The sequence below is a fragment of the Leopardus geoffroyi genome, chromosome B4 (genome assembly GCF_018350155.1).
Source record: "Leopardus geoffroyi isolate Oge1 chromosome B4, O.geoffroyi_Oge1_pat1.0, whole genome shotgun sequence".
NCBI classification, from domain to species: domain Eukaryota; kingdom Metazoa; phylum Chordata; class Mammalia; order Carnivora; family Felidae; genus Leopardus; species Leopardus geoffroyi.
Window position 1 is genome coordinate 25,973,461 of NC_059341.1, and position 23,834 is coordinate 25,997,294.

General features: G+C 39.2%; 1 protein-coding gene across 8 annotated transcripts in view; it reads right to left on the reverse strand.

Annotated features, from left to right (window-relative positions):
• MPP7 (MAGUK p55 scaffold protein 7) overlaps positions 1–2,764 on the reverse strand; it is a 210,276-nt gene extending 207,512 nt beyond the window's left edge. For all 8 annotated transcript variants that reach the window (XM_045465774.1, XM_045465777.1, XM_045465779.1 and 5 more), the window contains exon 1: positions 2,613–2,764. In XM_045465774.1, coding sequence (XP_045321730.1) covers positions 2,613–2,649 — 37 coding nt within the window. In that variant the 5' untranslated portion in view covers positions 2,650–2,764. The remainder of the gene's footprint in view (positions 1–2,612) is intronic.
• Between the last annotated feature and the right edge of the window lie 21,070 nt (positions 2,765–23,834).

The following is a 23,834-nucleotide window of genomic DNA, read 5'->3' on the forward strand; positions in this document are numbered from 1 at the left end:
CCACAGAGTAGAACAGAATCTGATTAAAAAGGAACAAAGACATAAAACAACACACTTATGTACATCCGTGTGTAAGTGTTTAATGTATACAACATTCTTGAAGGATACTCATCAAATGAGAAAGAAAATGAGACTGGGGCAGAGAATGGGTGGGTAATTAAGAATTCCTTTCTTTTTTTATCTATGCATCTTTGACAACGACGATGTTTTATATATTACCTGTGTAATTGCATTTTTTTCCCTTGGTGAAATCAGTAGAAAGGGGGAGAGGGAGAAGTGGTATAAGCTTTACACTGAAAGTATAGTCCCACACGAGGACTATGTGCATCAGGGGCCGCTGGGAGCCACTCCCCTGCCACCCGAGCTTCTGCTTCCGCCCTTCGGTTACGCTCTCTAGCTCTGTACCCAGGAGAGGACGTTGCTAAGCAAACCTGCTTAGGTTAAAAATGACCCCTGACTGGCAAACTGCATCTGGTCTACAAGGGACTAGAAGGGAACCATAAGCATCTGATGCGTGCACCATACTTTGGAACTTCCCTGAATGCAGTGACTCTTGGAGCAGGTCTTCTCTGCTGGACTCAAGCCTTGTTGGGCATACAGGTCAAAAAATATCACAAAGCCAGGTGTGAATGACACAGGCACTTTAGATCCGCATCAAGGGAGCCAGCTACGTGTGGAAAAGTCCTTTTTAAATTCTGAATAGCCTCTGCTATTTTCATGACTGACCCTTCAACTGCCCCATAAACTATAAATACTCCATTTTAATCATTCCTTAAGAAAGATGTAAGCAACAATATTTTGCATTCAATTAAACTAAGGCATTTTTGGCAAACAGCAAGGCATGAAACTTATTCATTACATAACTGTAGTAAATTTATGGCTCAAATAAATTTTATCTATAATTTCCCAAACCACTATGGAAAGTTAAATCATTCATTTTATATAGTAGAACACAATGTGGGACTTTATAAAAACTAAAACGAAGAAAAAAAAATTTTTCCAAAGGAGCTGGCTTCCAAGTTAATGTCTTGAGAAAAAAAGATTTTCAGGTATTTAAACATCAAAATTACTTCCTCAGAAAAACTAACCCTCAGTGTAAATTACAGTGGAAAAAAATCATTACTGATGGATAAAGATGAGACAAAACTTGCCAAAGCCTAAGGATGGATATGCTTGAAATAGCAAGAATGATATTTCCAAATTTGTGATTCAGCTTTGTGAAAATCATGGTACCAGTCACTGCCCACACTGAGACCACTATCTCAGCTGCTTACGGAACGGCAGTGATGGAACCAAATTCAGTACAGACAGTGCAACACATGAGACGTTCTTTTTAGTCACATACCATGCCATTTCTTTTGAGAGGTCTTAAAAGTACAAGGCATAGCTCCCCCACCCCACTCACATTCTGTTTTAACAGTTCTGGGGGGCACCTGCGTGGCTCAGTCCATTAAGCGTCCGACTCTTAATTTCGGCTCAGGTCATGATCCCCGAGTCTTGGGATTGGCCATGCAGCCTGCTTAAAATACTCTCTCCCTCTCCCCCCAAAAAAAAGTTCTGGGAAGGGTTCATGAATCTACATTTTTAACAAGTGCTGATTCTCAGACCTATAAATACAGAGAACAAACTGATGGTTTCCAGAGGGGAAGTGGGTAGAGGGTGGGCAAAATGGACGAAGGGTAGTGGAGACACAGGCTTCTAGTTAAGGAATGAGTAAGTCACGGGAATAAAAGACACCGCATAGGAATATAGTCAATGATACTATATGGTGTCACTGTATGGTGACAGATGGCAGCTATACTTGTAGTCAGTGGACACAGCTTAACATATAGAGAAGCTGAATCACTGTATTGTAAAGCTGGAACTAATGTAACATCGTATGTCAAGCATACTCTGAAAACTTTTTTTAATTAAAACCAAAGAGTGCTGATTCCGGGGAACCTCAGAACAGGACCTCAAAGGGGCACTGACCTCCTTCACCCGCCTCCTGAAACAGGTCGGAAGGAAGAGGACTTTACACATACATGTGGTTTTTTTCTTTCTTGGAACTCTTTATTCTAAGTATCACTAAATCTTACAACGGATAGTAAGGTGAAATATGCTTGTTTTAACTGAATCCCTTAATGACATATCAACTTCAGGATAGTTGGTTGCCACCCCCCACCCCCTCCGGTGACAGGAAGAAAGAAAACGCAAGAATGGGGTAGGGACAATATTGTATTTCTTAAAGGAAAACAGTGCCAGGTCTGAAGGTTATTAAACCTGAGTGAAGAGTACCACGAGTATCATGGGATTTGCCATACTTTATTGCATGCTTAAAATATTCGCTTGTTTTTTTTAAAGAAATTTAAATGCATGGCATTATCATAAAGGGGAAGACCATATAAGAGCATCAGCATAAGCCATCGCTACCAGGAGAAAGCAGTGTTCAGTCAAGGTCCTCTGACGACGTTTACCTTGGAAGGAGGCATCCTAGTTGCTTTTGTGCCCCTCTTGCTGGTTACGGAAAAACAGGCATGATCTGTTCACACTTACGGAAAGCAATGCTGTTTTTCACTGCGAACAAGAAAATGCAAGGACGGAAGGAAAACCGACCCTCTTGGTTCACATACCTGTGTCACTACCGGATCCTGTTGACAACGCCGGCATGATGCAAGCCGCAGGCTGGGACAACGCACACCAAACGCTCTCCACTTAGAAAGCCACAGGGGAGTCCAGGTCCGTGGCCAACAGCCACGCTGTCGACCAAGATTTATCGTGCAGGCCGTTTCTAAAAAGAGAAGAAACGCTTTAAAAATAATAATAATAGGGGAGACTACCAAACTACGACATTCTGCAACTAACTCAAAATTCTTATTCCAACACACTTACCAGAAAGATCAGATCTTCCAAAGTTTACACGTCTCCGCTACGTGTAAATATTAAGTGCGGGAGTTTTTTATCTTGATGGGAGGTTTCTAATTAAAACCGTTAAAGTTCCTCATACATGTATCAAGGCTTCCTTAAAGATTTTCACAGTTGGAGCGCTGAATGCACAGACTGAGAACTTAAAGATTTTTACGCCAATGCTATCCTAAAATCCTTTGCCTCTATTATTGCGATCCCACGCTATCTTCCTAATGCAGAACAGAGACTCTGTAGACTGTCAACAACTTATAAGTAATTGTAATTTTTTCAACAGCTCGTCCTAATAAGACAACTCCAGAGTTCTCTGCCTGAAAGCTGCGAAATCACCCTGAAAAACTACTAGAATTGACGATGTTAGAGATTCACAGAAGTGTTAGTAATCTCAACGAAACCTACCAATCCGAGCTAACGTATGAAAGTAAATTCTTTTAGTAAAAACTAAGCTTTGATGCACCTTTGAAAAATATCCATTTTTTTTTCAAAAGCTGTTTTCACCAAGGTTTATCCTGAAATAATTAGCAAGGCGCTATTGAATAGGAGCTAAAGAGCAAGGACTCCAGAGTTTGACTTGACCTTTCATTCGGCTGAGTCTGTGATCTTGGACAAGTTATTGAATCTTATTGAGCCCTAATTTCCTTACATACAAACGGAGAGAACAGCACTTCAGGACTGTTTGATAATTATACACACTAAGGCTCGCAACACAGCATCTGGCACATAACAAGCAAACAAGAAACGCTGGCCGTTATAACTGGAGTTGTTTAGCTCAAGCAGTAAGATTATAAAATGCAAACATAAAAGAAAGTAGCAAGATTAAAATTTACGTTGGCCTGACACCCGGGAGAAGGCCATGTGGTTTAAATTTAGACCGCGGCTGCCTAATCACGGAAAAATACACTACATTTACACTTTTTAGAAATCAGAAGACCCACACAATGCGTTTAGGTCCATTTTTTAGTGCATTTTCCCCAGTTCTCTATAAAGCAAAGTCGGTAATTTAAAAGCATATTTTAACATATATTAACAAGAAAAACAGATATTGTAAACACTCGAAAAACTGGCTCACTTCAATTCATAAAGCCTTTAAGTTGCTGATTCATATTACAGAGTAAGGAAAAATGAACTTGCCAAACTTCACTTGAAAAAGTCCAAACTGTAAAATTCTATTAAGACCTTCTAAATTAGCTATTTAATTATCAAAGTGAACTTTAGTATGAAAAAACTCACCAGACTCTCTTGAACCAGACTATCTGTTGGAACGGCCTGCATTTTGTTTTGTATTAGGAAGGCTGGCAAAGTTAAAATATGCAGACGTATCCATACAGAGAAGACTATTAATTAAAAATGTAAGAGCAGTTATTTTCAATACCAAATGAAAATATAAATCACTAAGCTAAAAATAAGAGAAAAAGACTTAAGTGTCACTAACGCCCACCCATGAGGCTGTTTTCCCCAATAATTTTAAAACGTAACTCTGCTTTTGCTTTCATAAATGATTCTAAACAATCAGGATTAAAATTCAGCTACATACAAGTGTTGGTTAATTGGAACTCAAAGTAAGAAAAAAAAAAAAAAAAACAGACCATAATTTCAAGAAAGCATTCAATAAGACTTCTCTGTTTTGCTGAGAAAAAAGGAGGAAACGGCTGAAATTTGGAAAGTGTAGGCACACACCTTTCTCCCATTAAGGCAATATGTACACGTATGTGGGTAGACAGCTATCACGTGTGTGTGTGTGTAGATAACTTAAGCTCTTTATGCCATAAGTCATAATTTCAATAGTACAGATTGTTTTAACTATAGAAATATATATACGATACAGTTTATACCCTGCAAACTACCACATTCCTCACACCTTAGAGAACTTACAATGCTTCACTTTTATAAATCGTCAACACTGTATAATAAGTGATCTTCTGCTTATATCAAACATTCTAGCAATACTAACACAACCTCACATTCCCACATCAAAACACCCTTCTGAGTTGATGCTGCTGGACATATAAAGCCACTTATGAAAGGCCTTAGCATTTCGCATTTTTTATTTCATAATGAACACTTGCGGTTAAATTTTTCCAAAGCCGTATCACCTAAGAAATATACACTACAAAGTAATTATCTTCTCAGAACATATGTAAGTATATTAATAAAAAATAAATGGCTTGATAAAATCCCAACCAGTAAAATGCTTACTATTTTGTGGAATGAAGCAGAGTTGCTGGGTTTAACTTTCAAACTGAGCTCAATTTCTCTAGTAATCATGTTATTTTCTTTGGCTAAATTTATTGAAAATACTTTGGAATTTGTCAGAACCCAGTCATAATTATTACTGACTGTTGTATGGAATCGATTTACTACAACACAAAAATACCAGCTGTTACAGTATGTCCTGAGAGGGATTACCGAATATTCTTAAATTGAAGTTCAATCCATCTTTCCATAAAAGAGAGAGAGACCCAAACGCCAGGAACCTAACAGCGGTATCAAGTGCACCTGAAGCATTTACAATACCCAATAGAACTATTACAACCCTCCTTTAAAAAGGCTTATTTTTGAAATTTCATTATTCCAGTTGTACCTTGCTTCTATATATCACACAGTATCAGGTTCTTCTGGCATCGATCATGTGGAAACAGTGAAATACGTGAAGGTCTATGAGCTTACAATGTTCAATTTCTACTGGCCCCGGGCAACCCTTAGGGCTCCCGTAGCACTCGTGACACCTAATGGTAGACCGTGGAAGTGCAAGTGTTTGTCGCTGAAAGTTTTTTTTGTTTTCGTTTTTTTTTGTTGTTGTTGTTTTGTTTTGTTTTTTGTTTTTTTTTTTTTTTTTGGAGTTTTCAGTAAAGCAAGAATGGTCTTAATTGTACCTAGCGAAACAGTCACCTGCAAAAATTTTCATTAATATTCACATACACACTATTAGAGAAATACACACTCCTCCTGTGTGCCTCTTCCTCTCTATACTTCACTATACAACACGTCACTTCGGACACCAAGCGTGGTTTCCCACACATCAGGCAATTCTGCAACACGAGCTGAGCGTCCTACAGTTTAATTCAATTCTGACACTATCTACCTGGAGACAGCATCAGATCCCACAGGTTAAGGGCACCGTCCCACAAGACTGCCGCTACTCGCACCCCTCCCCCCACCCCCCCAACGTCAATCCCAATTCAGGCTGTCACCTGTGCTTCCGATGGATGAACTATAGACCGGAAGTTCCCGTAACCCCCTGCTCGGTTTTTATTCATTTGTGAGAGCCACCACTCAAAAACCTTTACTGACTAGATCACTGGCTTATTATGAAAGGGTACAACTCAGGAACAGCCAGATGGAGGAGACGCAAAGGGCAAGGTGTGTGCAGAGGAGAATGGAGCCTCCATGCCCTCTTCCTCTCGGATGCACCGACTCCCGGCGGGGTTTTTATGGAGACTTCATTTTATAGGCATGGTTGATTCAATCGGCCCGGCCCCTAGCCCTCCTCGCATCTCCAGGGGTAGGACTGCCGGGTTCCAACTCGCTAACCTACTCGAGGCTGGTCAGCTGGCAACCTGCCCCCATTCTCAGGAGCTTCCCTCGCACAAGTCACGGCATTATCATGATCTCAGGTGTGTCTGAAAGGGGCATGTCATCACTGACAAGATACGTTTATCACTCTTACCACCTGGGTTTAATTCCAAGGGTTTTTAGGAGCTCTGTGTGAAAACCAAATACACATTTCTTATTATAAATCACCATACTACACCTACCCAAGAAGTTTTTAGGCAGATGAGCAAGAAATCAAGCAGTGGACCTAGTTTCCAAACACATTTCCTCTCAACGGGGCAGAGTATTCAAGAACATGAAAACGTCTAATTAACTGTCATCATAAATAATTAATCATAGTAATATGCTACCATTGCTGGAGATTGCAACTGTACCCAGTCGTCCAGTAACTTCACCAGTTACAAATATTCCAAGTTGCACTTCCAAAATCTGAGAGAGCAATAAAATAGCACAGAGTAAACTTCTTCTAAAAAAAAAAAAAAAAATTTACATTGATGATTTTTTTAGACGCTCCATCTGAAAGATTTACTAGTTATATTGACCAGTACAAGCAGCCAACTGGTAACTGTTAACATTATTCAAAACCTCCTGAGTTAGAACTAAGAAAATAAAGGAGGCAACGTGTAGCTTAGTGGCATAGATCTGTTTATGTAAAATGGTATTTATGCCGTTTATACCAGCTGTTCTCCGCGTGCGGTCTGCAGACCCCCAGCGGTCTCCAGGACCCTCTCACAGGCATTCAGTAGGTCAAATTATTTTCACAGAAATTCTGAGATGCCATTTGCCTTTTGTGCTCCGTGCCCATCTTCACTGACAGCAAAAAGGAACGGTGGGCAATTCCACCAGCACCGAACCGAAACTGCCCATCCTTGTGCTCTTTAGTGCCAAGCACGCTCGTGAAAAAGGAAGAAAACAAAGACAAAGGGGGGGTTCGTTCTAGAATGCTCTTAATAAAGTAAAAAGTTCTTAATTAAATCACTAAATAATTGCCTCTTCAGTATCCATCTTTTTAACGTTCTGTGTGACGAAATGAGAAGTATGCAGAAAGCGAAGCTGCCTTAAAATGAAGTCATGTCTGTCTCAAAGAAAAACACCTGTGCAATGCTTTTTAGTAAACTATACTAGCCGTGTTTTTCATGAGAAACCATTTGTATTTGGAAAGACAACTGAAAGGCAAATTATTCAGCTAGTCCCCTTCGTCAGGCTCGAGTATTTGCTAAATATTGTCTGGCATATGAATGAAGGGAGTCTGGGACTCAAGAAACATTGACAGTGTGTGTTGCTAATGATAAAACATAAGCTTTCAAGCAATAAAAGTACAATTTTTCTTAATTTGAGAAAGAGTATGCACATGTACGTGAACAGGGGAGGGGCAGAGGAAGAGAATCTAGTGTTTATTTTAATGTTTATTTAATTTTTTTAATGTTTATTTTGAGACAGACAAGAGTGCACTTGAGCAGGGGAGGGGCAGAGAGAGGGGGAGAGAGAGAGAGAGGGAGAGAGGGAGGGAGGGAGAGAGAGGGAGAGGGAGAGGGGGAGGGGGAGAGGGGGACAGGGGGAGAGGGGGAGGGAGGGAGGGAGGGAGGGAGAATGAATCCCAAGCAGGCTCCACACTATCAGCACATAGCCTGTTGTGGGGCTCGATCTCACAAACTGTGAGATCATGACCAGGGCTGAAATCCAGAGTTGGACACTTAACCGACTGAGCCATCCATGTGTCCTGAGAGAGAATGAATCTTAAGCAGGCTCCATGCTCACTGCAGAGTCTGACATGGGGCTTGATCCCACAAACTCGGGATCATGACCTGAGGTGGAAATCAAGAGTCCGACACTCAACCTCCTGAACCACCCAGGCGCCCCCCAAAATAAAATTTTATAAAACTTGGTTCCACTACAGGCTGTCCTGTCCTCACTTTGCAAGGTACCAAGTTCACTGACAAATGCAAACATACTACAACCCAGCCCCCATTTTGCATAGTTCCAGTAGCTCCCCAATACCCAAAGGCTCTTCTGAGATCAATGGTGATATTGACAAATGTGATCTTTTTTCATGTTTATTATTTTTGAGAGAGAGACAGACAGACAGACAGACAGCAAGCGAGAGCGAGCATGAACGGGGAGGGGCAGAGAGAGATGGAGACACAGAATCCGAAGGGCTCCAGGCTCTGAGCTGTAAGCCCAGAGGCTGACATGGGGCTGGAACTCACGGACCACGAGATCATGACCTGAAGTCGGATACTTAACCGACTGAGCCACCCAGGCACCCCAACAAATGTGATTTTTTAAATCATGTCTACATGTGGATTGTGAACCAGTAGTTTTGAAAATATCAATACGTGGTATTAGAAAATCATGCGTGAATAGAAGATTCATTCAAAGTGCAAGACGGGGCAATGGATTTCCAAAGTTCCAATATGATAAGCTTATTCATATATTTTCAGATTCCACGTTGAAACTCCTTTTAATAAACAACCAGGCAATGAGTTTTGGGGTTGTACCATAGAATCTCCACAATTCACTGAACAGGCTATTAAAATACTCTCCCTTTTCCACCTACAGATCTGTGTGATTTTTTTTCATATCTTTCAACCAAAATACACAGCAACAAATTGAAAAATACACAGATATGGAAATAATAGTCTATTAATCCAGGTACCAGAGAAATTCCCAACTTACTAATGTTTTCCCTTTTGAGAAGCAAGTTATTTTTCATAAAAATGTTATTCATGTTAACACGTAACAAGTTTAATATTGCTATTTTTTTTTTAAGATTTTAAGTAATCTCTACACCCAATGTGGGACTTGAACTCACAACCCTGAGACCAAGAGTCACTCTACTGACTGAGCCAGCCAGGCACCCCTAATATTTATTTTTAAATGAACTGAAATAATTTTTTACTCAGATTTAATCTCCAATATGGTAAACAGCATATAATGCACATAAATAAAATTCTTTGAAGTCTTTAATAATTTTTAAGAGTGTAAAAAGGTCCAGGGGTGCCTAGGTGGCTCGGTTGGTTGAGCATCTGACTCTTCATTTTGGCTCAGGTTATGATCCCAGGGTCGTGCAATCAAGCCCCACGTTGGGCTCTGTGCTGAGCGTGAAGCCTGCTTGGGATTCTCTCTCTCTCCCTCTCTCCACCGTCTGCCCCTCTCTCCAGCTCATGCTCTCTCTAAACATAAAAACAAATTTTCAAAAAGAGTGTAAAAAGTTCACGGACCCTAAAAGTTGAGAACTGCTAATCTATGCCAGTGATAAGCAAACATTTCCTGCAAAAGGCAGACAGTGAATATTTTAGCCTTTGTGGTCCCTATAGTGTTGGTCTCAACACAGACAACACATAAATGAGTTTGGTATGACTTTGTTCCGGTGGTATTTTATTTCCAGAAACAGAGAGGAGCCGAGTTTGCTGACCATTATTCTATGCCATGACACCCTAATCTGCTAGTGACTTGAAGATCTAAAATTAGCATGCTTTCCAGTAACATTTTTTTTGGTAATTATTTAAATATTCAAAGGAAATGAGTTTTTTAAAACCACTTCCATTGTTTAATGCAGAAATGCATGCAAAATAACAGATACAGATTTGCAAACTAGACCGTTCCTAATCATACACAAAATCATATCTGAATTTCATCTATTCCAAGAATATTATAATCTGTCCGTACACATAGAAAATTAAGACTCATTTAAAACCGACAACCTGTTAGGGTGCTCTACATTAAGAAAATATGTTTTTTATGATCAAACACACACAAAAAATTCTAGCTCCAGGTAAAGGGAAAAAATATGAAAAATTAAAAACACCCTCCATTTTACAAACTCAGGAGGGTTCCATTGTTATATGACACAAGCTTCATATTATTTCCTTTCCATAAATACCTAAGCAACAGAAAAAGTAGAATCCCACTGAAAGAATCCTGTAAAACTTTAGACTGAAAAGAGGAGAAATGCTGCTTTAGAATCCCCAGGCCAAGACACCAGGTTGTAAGGCCACCAGGAAAGTCTACAAGGAGCACTGGCCCTGCTCGTCCAAAAGGGGCATTAAGCACATGACAGAGCTGACCCTGGTCAGGGGTCTTGGAGAGAAGGCACACACTGTCACACTCAATTCCTGCCCCCCCCCCACCGGAAGTACAGGTGTAATGCATGAACTGACACTCACAAGCAATGAGCTCCTTCCAGACTCTGCAAACCATCTACAGCAAATTAGTGCATCACGAGCCCAGTGTTTTCCCTCGGATCTTTCTCAAGTAAAACCGGCAGCATTTCTAGAGCTGTGCACATCCCCCACCTCTCACAACGGGACACTTTTTTTTCGATGACAGCTTTTTTTTCATTATGTTTATGCCCTACCATCCACCGCTAAAGAGTCGTGGATAATCTTCAAGAGTATACCATGAACCATAAATGACCCACTTTTTTTTTTCCTGTGTTTTAGCACTTTCCTCTAATGGTCAGGGCAGGGGAGAATGATAACTTCCTATTTTCCTTGACCAATTCTCAATTCCAGATCTATCCCATCCCAGCATTCCACCTGTTTTCTCTTAAGTCTTCTCTACGGGGAAAAAAAAACCAATCTTGTAGTTGTTTTCGATAATTAAGATACATCAGTATAATTTTCTATTTTTCTCGGGCTTAAATCACCTCACTAGATTCCCTTAAGGAAGGAAGCCATACCATCATGTGTCCTTAAAAACTGAAGCAGGGCACCTGGGTGGCTCAGTTGGTGAAGCATCCGACTTCAGCTCAGGTCATGATCTCACACTTCGTGATTTCAAACCCTACATCAGGCTGTGCTGATGGCTTGGAGCCTGGATTGGAGCCTGGAACCTGCTTCGGTTTCTGTGTCTCCCTCTCTCCCTGCCCCTCCTCCACTCACACTTTGTCTCTTTCTCTCTCAAAAATAAACATTAAATAAAAGACTGCATAATGAACCTTATTCAGAAGTACTTCTATACGTGACCGGTTCCATTTCTCCACGAACTCCCTCTCCCTGCAAGGTCAGAATAACCCCATGAGTTTACTTATAGGGAGAAAGCACCACCTAATGAGAGCACAGAGTTTGAAATGAGACAGACCTGCTCTGCCGTACTGACCCCTGGTCTTGGCCAGACTATTTAACGAAATGAGGTTAAATGCAATGACACAGTAAAACACCTGACAGCAGCCAATCAACGGATGACAGCTTTATTAACACTTTCGACTTCAATTTCATCTATTTCTCATTTCCTCTCATCTACCAAACTTTTAAAGGTCCTATAATAAAAAGAATACAGGCTTTGGTGAGAGACCGGTCTCTTGATTCTACCACGTACTACATGCACAGCTTACAAGGTATGAGATCTTGGGAAACCAGTAAAATACCAATTTAAGTTATATATATGTTTGTATATAAGCATATATAAAGTATAACTATATATATGTATATATATAGTGACATTAAGTGCATACAACTTCCCAGACATTAGATTAAAAACTCAACATGTACTATTTCATTTAATTCTTACAATGATCCTCTAATGTAAGCACTATTATTTTACAGAGGAGGAAACTGAATTTTAAGCAACTTGCCCTAAGCCCACAGCTGGAAAGAATTCTAATGTCAGTATGTATGGATCTAAGGTCCATACTGCCCATCACCCTACACAACGCTGCCCCTTAACTCTCTTATTTAACCGCTCCCATTCAGTTTTCTCAGCTATCAAACAGAAATACCATTTTTGACTCACTCAACTTTGGGGGTTGAAACAATGTATCTAAGGCATGAGAAACACACTAGATGCTCAAATATTAGCTCCCTCCTTCCCACAACCTTTCCTTTAATACCCTTATTTTTATGTTATGCTGTTTATTTATAAATAAGAAAATTCATTTCATGTCCACATTCTCTAGCTTGCTCGTCAGTCCCCTGATCATGCCTTCTCGGACTGACCACCCAAAACCTCCAGTCAGTTCAGAAAACAATATTCCCAGCCTTCAATCCATTGATTTTGAACACTTAGGGCGACACCACATCTACAAACCTCATACCCTATTTATAGCCACAGATATTTCCAGAAATCTACTGTCACATTTTGCAAGGCGGCTAAGGATATTGTTCTTCTCTGTTCTATACAGTAAATAACCGAATATGTTAGAAGCTCAAGAACATGATTCAGACTCTACTGAATCTTTCTTATTAACAAAATGTCGCCACAGCGCTGTCTACAATTCCTAGTAATTTCAAAATTACATGAAAAGCCTAAAAATAAATCATCCAACAAAACAAGCCTTATTAAAATTATATATCACTTCCTATTTAAATTAACATGCACAAAAATAGAATAAACCTATGTTTACTAAAGAGCTACATTTAACATCAAATTATAAATTACCAAAAATCTAGCCCTTTAGCAATAAAGCCTCTAATAGTAACACAGTCTCGATTATCTGTACAGGTATGGTATAACAGGTAAAATACCCTAACAATGACAGGAGTTAAAAACCAAATGTACACAGGAACTGACATCAGCAAGATGGTGGAATAGAAAACCCCAGGTCCTTGGGGCGCCTGGGTGGCGCAGTCGGTTAAGCGTCCGACTTCAGCCAGGTCACGATCTCACGGTCCGTTAGTTCGAGCCCCGCGTCAGGCTCTGGGCTGATGGCTCAGAGCCTGGAGCCTGTTTCCGATTCTGTGTGTCCCTCTCTCTCTGCCCCTCCCCCGTTCATGCTCTGTCTCTCTCTGTCCCAAAAATAAATAAACGTTGAAAAAAAAAATTAAAAAAAAAAAAAAAAAAGAAAGAAAACCCCAGGTCCTTGTTCCCTTGGGAGAAACTTGACAACAATATAAAGACCTTTAACAATCTATTTTAAACTGATAACTTTAATTGTATACAAAAATTCTACTCCTTTACGTCTCTGTCCCCCCTTCCCCACTATATGTTATTGAGGTCACAAATTGCATCTTTCTATTTTGTGTGTCTTTTAACATAGATTTATACTTTAATGCTTTTGCCTTTTAAATTCTACAAAAGAATTCCAAGTGATTTATGCACCAACATTACAATACCATAGGATTCTATATTTGCCCAGATACTACCAGAGAGCTTTATATTTTCATATGGTTTTGTGTTGTTGTTTAGTGTCTTTTTTTTTTTTTTTTTTTTTCCTCCAGCTGACTCAGTTGGAAGAGCATGGAACTCTTGATCTCAGGGTCATGGAACTCTTGATCTCAAGGTCATCTCCACATTAGGTGGAGAGATTATTTAATTAAATAAAACTTAAAAAAAAATAAAATAGATTGTTAAAACCCAAAGATGTTTTATGTAATTCCCATAAAACCACAAAGAAAATATCTATAGAATATACACAGAAGCCAATGAAAAGGGAATCAAAGTGACTATAAAAGAAAAACTCATTAAAACATAAAGAAAAGGTAGTAATAAAGGAAAAGAGGGACAAAAAAGTTATAAGACACAGAGAAAACAAGAAAATGGGCATATAAACCCTCTTTTATCAGTAATCACTTTAAATGTAAATGGACTAAACTCTCTAATCAAAAGACGTAATAGCAGAATGACTGAATGGACTAAAAAAACAAGACCAACCATACATTGTCTACTAGAGACTCACTTTAATTTAGATCTAAGGACACACACAGGTTGAAAGTGAAAAGATGAGAAAAAGATATCCCAAGCAAATACTAACCAAAAGACAGCAGGGTGGCCATACTAAAAGACAAAATAGACTAAGTCAAAAACTGTAATGAAATACAGTCAGACAGTATATAATAATAAAAAGGTCAATTCATCAAGAAACTACGGCAGTTATAAATACCCCTGACAGCACAACTCCTAAATATATGAAGCAAACAGTGACAGAACTGACAGGTGAAAGAGACATCAACAGTAACAGACTTCAATGTCCTTCTTTCAATAGAAAAAACAACCAGACAGAAAATCAATGAGGGAAGAGAGGACTTGAACAATACTGTAGACCAAAAGCACCTTAAAATCCTATACAGAACACTCTCTTCAACAACAAAATACACATTTTTCTCAAGTACACATGGAACATTTTCCAGGACAGACCACATGTTAGACCACAAAACAAGTCTTACAAATTTAAGAAGTCTGAACTCATACCAAGTATCTTTTCTGACCTCAATGGAATGAAAGCAGAAATCAAAAACAGAAGGAAAAATAAAAATCCACAAATATGTGGAAATTAAGCAACACACTTAAATAACCAGTGGGCCAACATAATAAAGGCCATATATAAAAATTTCACAGCTAACATCATACTCAATAGTACAAGACTGAAAGCTTTTCCTCTAAGATGAACAAAGTATTGATGCCCACTCATGCTACTGCTATTCAACACAGCACTAGACGCCATAATCGCTTTGCAATTTGGCAAGAAAAGTAAATAAATAAAAGGCAGCATAATGATTAGGAAGGAAGAAGGAAAATTATCTCGGTTCACAGATGACATTATGTGATCTTATATACAGAAACCCCAAAAGATTCCACACAGACACAAATTATTAGTACTAAACAAATTCAGCAAAGTTGCAGGATACAAAAATCAACACACACACACACACACACACACACACAAATCAACTGACTTTTCAAACACAAACCACAAGCAACCCAAAAAGAAAATTAAGAAAATAATCACATTCATAATAGCATCAAAAAGAATGAGATACTCAGGAATAAATTCAACCAGAAAGGTTGAAAGACCTGTAAGATTGAAAAACTGCTGAAAGAAATTAAAGAAGATGCAAATAAACAGAAAGACATCTGTGTTCACTGATTGGAAAACTTAAGTGTTAAAATGTCCATCTCCCTGAACAATCTACACATCCATTACAATCCTTACCAAAAAAATCCTAATGACATTTTTGCAGAAATAGAAAAACTACCCTCAAATTCACATGGGATCTCAGAGAACTCTGAAAACCCAAAACAATACTGAGAAAGAAGAAAAAAGTTCAAGGCCTCACAAGTCCTGATTTCAAAACATATTACAAAGCTACAGTAATCAAAACAGTGTGGTACTGACATAAAGACAGACATACAGACCAATGAAACAGAATAGAGAACCCAGAAAAAAACTCTCAGGCATGTAGTCAAATGATCTTCAACCAAGGTGCCAGGACTATTCAACAGGGAAAGGACAATCTCTTCAACAAGTGTTGGCAAAACTGAATATCCACATGCAAAAAAAAATTATGTTGGACCCTTACCATACATCATATATAAAGCTAATGCAAAATAAAAACCTAAACATAAGACCTAAAATGAGAAAACGCTTAAAAACAAAACAGGGGAAAACCTTCATGACATTGAATCTGGTAATGATGTCTTGGATATGACACCAAAAGCACATGCAAGAAAGGTAAAAATAATGAATGGAACTACAGAAAACTTAAAAAACTTCTCAGAACCAAAGTAAACAACAGAGTGAAGAGACAACCTACAGAATGGAAAAAAATACTTGCAAATCATATATCTGGTAAGGGATTAATATCCAAAATATATCAAAAGCGCCTGAAACTCAAAAAAATAAATACATGAGCAAAGTACTTGAACAGACATTTCTTCAACAAGCACATGAAAAGATGTTCAACATCATTAAAGAGAGTGCAAATCAAAATCACAGAGATAACACTTCACACCCATTTACTAACAAAAAAAAAAAAAAAAAAAAAAAAAACACCTAGAAGATAACTATTGGGAATAATGTAGAGAAACTAAAACCCTGCACACTGTTGGTGGGAATTTATAATGGTGCAGCCACTATGGAAAACAGTATGAAAGGTCCTCAAAAAACTTACAATGGAATTACCACATGACCCAGCACAACCCCTTCTGTTTATATACCCAAAAGAATCGAAAGGAGGATCTCAAAGAGACATTTGCAAATCCATGTTCATTGCCGCGTTAACAATAGGCAAGAGGTTAAAGCAAATCAAATCCTCATCAAGAGATGAACAAAATGCGGCATACACACACACACACACACACACCCGAGTATTATTCACCTTAAAGAAGAAGGAAACCCTGTCATGTGCTACAATGTAAGTGAAACTTAAGGACATTATATTAAGTGAAATAAGCCAGACAGGAAAAGAAAACTACTGTGCGATGGCACTTATATAAGGTATCTAAAGTAGCCAAACTCTTAGAAACAGAAAATAGAATGGTGGTTGCTAGGGGATAGGAGAAATGGAGAGTTGTTTCATGTGTACAGAGTTTCAGTTTTGCCATATAAAAAGGTTCTGGAGATCTGTTACACAACAATGTCAAAATACTTACTACTCCTGAACTGTACACTTAAGAACAGTTAATAGGGTGAATTTTAGGTTATGCACTTTGTCACAACTAAAAAAAAAAAAAAAAAAAAAAAAAAAAGAGTGCAACACTTGAAGACAGGCTAAGGAAGAAATGAAATCACTGCAAACTAATAGTAGCCAGAACAGTTGCCCAATAACCCAAAGATTATTATCAGAGATGGAAAAGCTTAATTCTAGCAACAAGCAAATGGACGGAAGCAACATTTGCAAATACAAGCCAGCGTTCATAGCGGAGCCCGCATGGCAGTCTTGGAACTCAAGGCTGAAGCACACAAATCACTGTTGTAGTTAAACTCACAAACACTTTGTCAGACAGGAGGTACTAATACCAGAGGATCAGACTATAAATTGGGGCACAATAAACGGTTTTAAACATCCCTACCAATTATAAATGACAACCCAATTGCTATACCAAAGTAGATAATGTAGTGAACTTAATGACACTCGTTTATTTTTGGAATTTTTTTCTAACTGTGATTAGACAGTGGTGCCTACCCCACAATATTTCTGTGACCTCTCCCCTTCCAGGCACATGGGAAGAGAAGTGTGTTTCCCCATGCCCTCGAAGTTGAGGTCTTAGGACTTGCCTCGACTAATAAAAAGAAAGCATCAGGTCGGTCACTCCCAGGAAGACACAACACTTAGGAGCCATGGCGAGATTCTCGTATCTCCTCTTTCCCAAGCTGTCCAGTGTTCAACCGAATGGCACCTCCATCAGCTCAAGTACTGACAGAGAATGCCATGGAGCTGAGTGCCCCACCAACGTGTAAGGGACAGACAGCACGAGCAAGAAATGAACAGTTGTTGCTGTTGTTTGTCGCTAAAGCACAGCCTAACTCCTCCTGACATGTTGGTCATTTGCAAAAATCAATATATAATTTTTAAGTGATATAAATCATCCAGTCTAAGTACTTACATTGTTATTTGCTAGGTACTAATTAATACTGTGTGGCTGAAAAATAGTTCCCAAAAATATAGTCTGCTAAAAACCTCTGCAATGAACCCGGATATTTACAAATGTGATTTCATGTGTTTACTAACTTGACAACAGAAATCATGCAAATTGTCTAGTTTTGTTAGTTTCTCGGGCCCTAAAGTATAGCTATAAAAAATAAGCTTTCCAAAAACCAATTTTTATTTGTAAAATATTTATGATATCAATGTTGTTTTAAGTTTTGTTTTTGTTTTTTGTGTTTTTTTTGAGGGAGAGACAGTGTGAGCAGTGGAGGGGCAGAGAGAGAGAGGGAGGGAGAGAATCCCAAGCAGGAGATTCTGTCAGCACAGAACCCTATGGGGGAGCTTGATTTCACGAACTATGAGATCATGACCTGAGCTGAAATCAAGAGTTGGATGCTTAACCAACAGAGCCACCCATGTGCCTCTAAACGTTAATCATTATTTTCTAATTAGGGACAGCACAAAGGAGAGAAACTAAATGTAATACATAGCGGTTGTTCATGCACATTTACATATGTATTTTTTAAAGCTATCACAGATCATGACAGAAGAAAATATGCAATCCAAAAGCAATATTCACATATAATACAAACAACTTTATATTGTCCATGGTGGCCTGTCCCTACACTCTTAAAGGAAATCCTCATTTTCTTGCATAGGAGTTTATGTTCATAACATACTCATTTACTTTAACAGTTCCCAAAACTGAAAACAAACGGGAGTCAGTCCCTTAGAGCAGAATTCAAAACCCTATTCTTATGTTATACAGAAGAACAGTGAATGCTGTATTAACAAAAAGAGAATCTGTTTTGCATTGGCCGTTCACGTGTTACATGACAGAGAATCTCATGCTTGGAGCCTGTTATACCCAAGGGTAGCTTTGAGAGTATTTCATTGTTCATATACCTTTTAATGCTATTTTCTTCAACTCCATCAATATTTAGACTTCCTTAATATTAGTTCCTGGGATCTACTTTGTAAATCTCCCATTCGCATATCACAGCTCTGAAAAGGATTATTTTCATTTCCAGAGCGAAACAAATGAATGGAAAAGGGAAAAAGTTACCATTTCCAAAGTTTCGTGTGAAGATGGAACAAAAATTAAGTTGCCAAGAAAAGTAACATGCCAGTCATTGTTCAAAACCATGGGAAACGTGGACACAAGAGAACCTCTCAAGAGCTTTTGAGCCTTCGAGGGGACTCAGACACACTGTCTTACACCAACACGCTCTGGAAAGATACAACATGATAAGGAGAAAACTCACTTTGCAGTTTATCTACGCGAAGAAATCTTAGGACTGGAAGGGTCTGACTGAAAAGTCTGACTGAGGAGACAGTGTGTGCAGGGACAGAAAAAAAAAAATTAAATACCACATGGAAGCCAGCTGTCAGTCACCTCCTATGTACACATTCTTTTTTTTTTTTTTTTTTAATGTTTATTTTTGAGAGGGAGGAAGAAGGGGGGGGGGGGAGGCCGGGCACAGAGGATTCAATGCAGCTCTGCACCGACAGCACAAAGCCCAGTGTGGGGCTCAAACTCACGAACCATGAGATCATGAGCTGAGCTGAAATCAAAGTTGGACGCTTGATCGACTGAGCCACCCCGGCGCCCCTCCTATGCACACATTCTTGAGACAGACACACGGGAAACGGCAAATGGCACACTGTGCACATCGACATCGCTCAAGTGGTTCAAGTCTCACAGGTCTTTCCCCAAATGGCCTCTTAGCGGAGTCCCTTCCTAAAGTCTCCACCCCCCCCACTGCCCCCACCACTTAATGTTTCTTCTCAGTGCTTATCACACCCTGTGATGTAGATTTCATTTATCTTGTCTATCGTTCAGTCTTTCCTACTCTGACGTAAGCGACAAGAGGGCAGGGACTTTTATCTGTTGCTCACTATTGCTTACCGTTAATAGCTGGCTCCACAAACATTCATTGAAGGAATGAGCGTCTGGCATCTCTACCAATTATAGCTACGATAATATCATACGAGGTGTTCTGTGTGCCTTATCCCCTTCCCAGTCGTCCCGCCCAAAGGAGGAAGACTTCCTAATCTCACTGATCATAACGTAAAACACTTACTAGACCAAAGGTGTAGCATGCAAATTCCCCTACTAATTAAAGATACTTAAGGACTGGCCCCTATGTCCAGTGCCCTTTGGCATTTCCGGCTTCCTCCTCTCCCCACCGCCACCTATGCTGGCGCCAGTCAGCTTGTCTCCTTTTCACTCTCTGCATCACACGGGGGTTGAATCACACCCCTGCTCGATGCACACCTTTCTCACACAAACAAACATCCACCGATCTGGGCCTTCACACGGTTCAAGGGCCCGGCCCTTCTTCCTCCTTGTGGAGAAGGCTGGTCAGCCCCTCTATAATCACCTTTTTTTTCCCCTTCCATGGAGAAGCTTGGCATGGACCATTGCCTCAGCCAAGAACAATGCCCACTGTCTACTGTTGTATTTGAATTTTTTTTTTTCTGATTAAAAAGTTTTCTAAGTTTAAGTTTCCATTTAAAACGGAATAGCATGGACCATTTTTCCATCTCCTAAAAGTCTCAAAAAGAGAAGAGGAAAAATACTACAGAAACCACAAATTAGTCATGGTAAACCAAGCCTTTGTGCCTGTGTGGCACCTCTTACTAGATATAACAGAACGCATTATCTTTAACCCCTAAATCCTAAACTCTCCTGATTTTATCCCCTGAACATCTCTCCCCTGATGTCCTTATTTTGGAGAGATGCTTAAATATTTGGGGATGCAGAGCAATGAGATCTGCAACTTACTCTAAAATACTTCCATAGATAGGGCGGGGGGGGGGGCGCGGAGTCGCAGGAGAGGGCAAGGGAGATAGGAAGTGCAATGTGACACAATGTTACCAATTGTTGGCTCTAAGCTGGGCATATGAGTAGTGTACTGTTCTATCTTTTCTGTATGTTTGAAAGTTTTGTGATAAAAAGCTTTTTGCAAAAAAAAAAAAAAAAAAAAAAAACTTCCAAGTCCTATCCTAGAACTGGTCAGTCCCCACGTCAACCCCTCCCCTCCCGTACACTGCTGTCTGCATCATCTTTCTATGGCACCTAAATGATCACATTATTATTTGAAACAGAACTATCTGAAGACTCAAGGGCACTTTTTATGATACAGTTTAAATTCCCTAAAAGGATACGTGCCCCCTGTCTTTAACAGTTTCCTTCATTGCAAAAGGCACAGCAACACCCTCTCAAGTTTCCTATAAAGCTACCCACGGATCCCTGAACACGCCATGTTATTTCATGCCTCTGTGTAACTTGCTCACTCTAGTTCCTCCACTTGCTTCAAAATATGGGTTAAATTGTACGGAACTGCATGTTTGTCATCATGTGGCCTAATGTTGAGCAGCGTCAGCACAAAGGAGCATCATGAGGGACAAGACAGTCTACAGTACACATTTGTATCTGCTCTTACTCAAACTTGTAGATTATCGTTCAGCAATTCCTTTCGACATCAGCAGAGGGCGCCATCATTTCACTTTTAACAAGGAAAATTAAGGTCCTGCTAACAAAAGCAACTTGCATGACTTTATATGCAGCGTTAAAGCTCCAAAAAATATATTTTCCTAACAAAGAGGGAATTTGAAAATGAAAACATCCAGTGTCAATTTGAACAAATAGAGTTGTTTTGTTTTCAAAAGAAACGTCACTGAACCAACAATTTAAGTTGCAGGAATTTATCTTAAGAAATAATCACAGAAGTATGTAGTAATCTAAAAATACAATGAGAAAAGCTTCGAGTTGTTAATGACACTGTCTTCCCTGCAGAGTTATGGCTTCATTCACAATATCAACGTGGAATGGACTGTAAGGCATTGACCGATATTTTGACTTCAATCTATCCACACCAACGATGTGGGGTGGGGACCCTCTACTCCCCACCACACCACCTCTTTATTCAAACTTTTAAGATGTTTTATTTTTGGCCTTCTGGTCTGTACTTTCCTAAGCTAGTTCCTAGCCCACCTTTAGTTTTGGTTCTGCAGTTCCAGAAAGGTACTGATGACTAACAGTGACTACGTTTTAGACAGGACCATAGATATCAGATCTTCTGGTACTTTCAAAATTCATCTGCACCTTTTGTGAGTTAACGTGTATGTTGCTTATAGTTGTCATAATTTATCAAAATCATATAATCTACACAGTATTTTATCAGGCTACAATAGGGTATATACCAAACTATAAACATACTTTGATTGGGTTATCTTAAAATCAATTTCTACTTCTAAAATTCCAAATCTATCCATCTAGGTTTTATTCTGTGGTTTCACTCATTACCTTCGGGGACTCAAGTACACAAGGGCACGTCTTACTCAAGAGTATTCTGAAGCAGGCATCTCCCTGTATAAACTGTAATCATTGTTACAGTTCAGCCTCATCTGGAAGGATGGAGGTTGGGAATGAAAAAGAATGGAACCACCAGAGTACCCAGGAAGTTTATTAAGCTTTCTGGAAGATGTTAAACATCAGTTATTACTCAAGCCTGGGTCATCATACCAGGAAGCTGGCATCAGTTCTCATGCATACAGTCTCCCCATTAGGGTCCTCCACTTTTCCAGACAACTTGCTACTAGTCAGTCATTGTTCTCTTCAACAGGTAATAGGTAAAAAAATGCAAGAATTGTGTCTGTATGTCAAAAGCATCAGCAGGCAACCAGGTAAGACTGTCTTCCAAGTTGGCAAAACCATCTCTTACGGGTGAAAACTCAAGGGACACTTAGGACTATCTGAAATCTGAGCAGGCAGATGACATTACAAAGTGATTAATCTCCTGATCAGAAAAGTGACCGTTCCTGACACACCTGTCCAGCAGAAACCCCCATGCACCTGACAGCTATAAATGTATACTGATTCCTAAAAAGAGTCTCTTATTTGCATGTCTTTAAAGGTTAGACTAATTTTTATTATGTCTAGCAAAAGGAAAAAAAAAAAAAAACAAAAAAAACTAAGCTGAGAGGGAGAGATGTACTAAAACGCCGAGGAGAGCGGTCAGCTACAAATGGCGTAAGGGTTGCCGGAAAAAAGCTCATGTGGTTAGCCAGGTAAATGTAAAAAAGAAAAAGGGCCTATAAAAGACAAGGACTCCTACTTCTCTGCAGCCTAAGAAACTGGGCCAGACTAGAGGACTGGATTGATCTGAAAGAGGAAAACAAATAAATTCGTGCTACCACTATCTCAACATCAAGGAAACCTGTAAATATCATGTAGAAAATGGGTTTGCTAATTACTTCTCCTGACTACTGGGACAGGCCTCTCTCAAGACTTTCAGTGAAAAATTCTTCCTCCTTAATCTCTGCAACAGTTACACAAAGTGAACCAAGCAATGTGTCCACTTGATAGCTCCACACATCCTTTCCTAATTATTAAAAAGATACTCTTGCAAGGTCTATGTGAATTATCTTCAGTGCATTCTAATCTCTTTGGATTAAGACAATGACAATGTCTCAAGAAGATTCTTTTTACTCTCCCCTAAACCAACCTAAGAACATTTCTAAAACCATTAATTTCACCAACTAGCCAAGATTTCAAAGAGAAAAATCACAGCTGTCCAAGTTTCTTAGCAAGATTTTCTTAGCAAGAAAAATTTGCTAAGCTTGTCTTGTGGTTCAAGGGTTGCTTCTTTGCCCTAATCCGTGAAGAGTAATTTGCTATGGAGAGGAAAGAGTCAAGGAAAGGATTTGATAAAAGGTTACCGTTGGGAAAGCAGTGACATTATTGTAACAAATGTTTACATGAGCGAGGGATTACCTAAAACCATTGGGCTTCTGCTCCTAAATACTAATTTTGCAAGGCTATGACAAATATGACTAAATAAATTGGGACTGCATCTTCCTGAGTTAATCATTTGGTCCTACTTTTTTGAAACGCTATACCTTACGTAGTAAATAAAAAGACTAGAGATCATATTTAAAACCTACCAGACAGAATTAACCTTAGGAGCAATAAGAAGTACATAGATAGTCATAAAAGAGATCTACCCTGAAATGAAAACTTGGGCAGATTATATTAACTGAGTAATTGTGCTGCCTACACTCTAAGTA